This window comes from Salarias fasciatus, chromosome 5, assembly GCF_902148845.1.
Source record: "Salarias fasciatus chromosome 5, fSalaFa1.1, whole genome shotgun sequence".
In the NCBI taxonomy this organism is placed as follows: Eukaryota; Metazoa; Chordata; class Actinopteri; order Blenniiformes; family Blenniidae; genus Salarias; species Salarias fasciatus.
Genome location: NC_043749.1, coordinates 1591632 through 1594724, shown reverse-complemented (window position 1 = coordinate 1594724; position 3093 = coordinate 1591632). Strand labels below are relative to the sequence as shown.

The 3093-nt window shown below is 46.8% G+C and overlaps 1 gene segment (V, D, J or C); it reads left to right on the top strand.

The window, feature by feature from the left end:
- Positions 1 to 1450: 1450 nt before the first annotated feature.
- On the top strand, positions 1451 to 1932 carry LOC115387949 (Ig kappa chain V region 3381-like). The segment is given in 2 exon segments: positions 1451 to 1502; positions 1610 to 1932. Coding segments are annotated over 2 exon segments (375 nt in total).
- Positions 1933 to 3093: the final 1161 nt, after the last annotated feature.

Sequence of the window (3093 nt, the reverse complement as noted above, 5' to 3'; positions counted from 1 at the left end):
AATAAAAGAAAGGAAATGGGAAAAGAAAAGAAAGTTGTCAAGTTGTCTGAGTAAATCCGCTACACGACTACGAGACTAAGGTACACCTTCAAGCGTGGGGCGCAGTTCTTAAAGATACGCTTGACAATTAGAGAAACCTAAAGATAGATTCAGGAAGTGGATTGCATCTCCAAACTCCACTACTGCTGCTACTTTTGTTGCCGCCCAAGAGATAATAAAGCGGAGAAAACCGAGTGACAGCTGTCCTTCCCAACACAGTGACTGAGTCCACATGCAGAATATGAGGAGTGCAGAGTGATTAAAGATGAACGTGATCATGCAAATATGACCTCTGACCTCTGAGAAGATCAGAAGCAGGCCAGAAAGGCCCTCAGGGTACAGACAATCGGCAGCAATCCCAGAGCTCAGATCCCAACCAGCCCCATGGAAGACATCCATGCACTAGTCCAGAAGGGGACTGAGGAAGTCCTCAGCTGGAAACCCCGACAGCCATGGGCCCCGGGCCCCAGGAAACCAGGACTGACAGGGGCCGACCCCACCGGGCACCAAGAGCAGGCAGAACAGTGGGCCCAGGGCCTAAGAACCCAGGAGCTGACCACATCCACTCAGGCAGAGGGCAAAGACCATACCGATGACAACCTGTTCCCACCTGCCCCCCCGCACAAAAGATCACCAATTTTTATGAGGTCTCTTTTAAAAAAAATAATCACATGGTGATTCTGATCCACAACACAATGAAAATTTGTCCCTGACAAACGTCATAAGGAATAAAATTCGTTCTACTGAGCAACTTATTCAAGGATGCTCTTTGGTCGTCTCTAAAGGTAGCTTTGAGACAGGATTGAAAGACTGAAATATATCCTCCAGGTCAGAGTTAAGTCTGACAGGAAGTCCTCCTTCTCTTTTATTGAGGAAGTCAAACTCCCTCCTGCAGCCTGCAGCTGAAGAACCTTCCACTTCCTGTAGTTTGTTCCTGTAGTTTGGTCTAAGATTGAATGAAACTGCTTTGAAATGTTTCACTTCCGTCTCTGAACACTGTAACCAAGACAACAGATAGACATCACTGGTGAACCATGGAACAGACAGGTTTCACTGCAAGAGGGAAAGAAGTAAACTTTGTACTTCAAACTTTAGATAATGAAGAAAGTAGAAAGGTTCAAGTTTCAAGTAAAACATCTAAGAAGCAACACATTGTCTTATTTAATGCAAGTCAACATGATGAAAGTAGAGGTTTCATTTATAATAACCTTGTAGTGTGACACTCATTCATTAAAGTGATCCAAGTCCCTGCTGGAGTCAGTCAGAGCATTTCCATAGAGAGCCACTTTGCATCAGCAGCACCATGCTCCAGTGCTCTGGGAGAGTTTATAGTCCTGACAGTTGAAGACTGGATGACTGACAGCTGTCCTTCAGGACAACAGAAGACAGAGAAATCCTCCTCATCACAAACATGAGTGTGATCTGCGTCCTCATCTGGACTCTCCTCTGCTGCTGCTTCACAGGTAAAGTCCAGAGAATCCAACTCCTCTCCTCTATGAACATCCGTCCCTCTGAAATGAAGCCCACAAAACCATGAGGCTGCTTTCTCTTTCTGTCTGTGTCTCCTCAGAGTCCAGAGGCCAGGTCACAGTGACTCAGTCTGCAGCAGTCAGCTCTGCTGTGGGACAAACCGTCACCATCACATGTCATCTCAGTCAGAGCATTACCACCCGTTTCCGTTTAGCCTGGTACCAACAGAAAGATGGACAACCTCCTAAAAGGCTCATTTACTACATCAGCACTCGAGATTCAGGGACTCCAGATCGTTTTACAGGCAGTGGATCAAACTCTGACTTCACTCTGACCATCAGTGGAGTTCAAGCTGAAGATGCTGCAGTTTATTACTGTCAGAGTTTTCATGATCCCAACAGTCAGAATGTGTTCACACAGTGAAAAACCGTAGTACAAAAACCTCCCTCAGTCAGACTGAACAGAAACTGAACTGACTGCTGCTCACTGATACACTTCACTGAACACACACACACACACACACACACACACACACACACACACACACACACACACACACACACAGGGCTGGCTCTACGCATAGGTGAACTAGGCCGCCTAGGGTGCAGTGTAACTGGGGGGCGCCGTGGCCATACACTGTGCCCCGGTGCTCCCCAATGCTCCGCAGCCCCGCCGCTCTGCCACTCTCCGTGTGAGCACCACATTGCTCAGCACCCCTCCAGCTCAGCCGCTCCGACGGGGCGCTTGTGTTGGGCTCGTCTGGGGCGCCTATGAAGCCCGGGTCGGCTCTGCACACACACACAAACACACATCTAGGTGTTATGACTATGACTATGACTTTTGACAAGAACCATTTATGTTCTCGCAGGAAAACTCCACCCACGTTCAGTGGAAGATAAACTCTATTGTGAGCTAAATTCTGATTGTAATGATTCTGATTTTAAACTACATGAAGGAATTTCTGTTCCTATTCCCCCAAGCAAGACATGCATGTCAAAAACTGGTGAAATATAGTGGTCCTCATCCCCAAATATGCATCAGACAAAACTGTCTACATGAAACATAAAGACAGTGTCATGGTCTGGTGGAATGGCAGTGACTCATGTGACAAAAATCAAGTCAGCTTTTGAGCTGGTCATGCCTAATTCAAAACAGAAAATCATTCTGGAAACGAGGAATCAAAAACTGAGGTTTGTTTTTTAGGAGAGGTTGAAGGAGTTGAACAAAATACATTCCTGTTTTGGGGCTTCTCATCCTGGCTGGGGTTTTTAGGTGGGATGCAGAGACAGGCAGGGCCAGATTTCGAGCCACAATGTACTTTTCCACAAGGGACTTTTCACATTTTCTCCAGAGTAATCTGATTTGATAATGGAGAGATAAGGACTGGTGGACAGGAGAAACAAGCTGGGAGCTGTCAGGACAGTGTGGGACAAGTGGATAGAACCACTTCCACCGCTCTATAACCCAGACCCTCTTATCACAGTGGATGAAAGGCTGGAGGCATTCAGAGGTCACTGCCCATTTAGGCAAAACAGGCCTTCCAAGCCATCTAAATATGGGATAAAAAACTGGGCAGCATGTGAT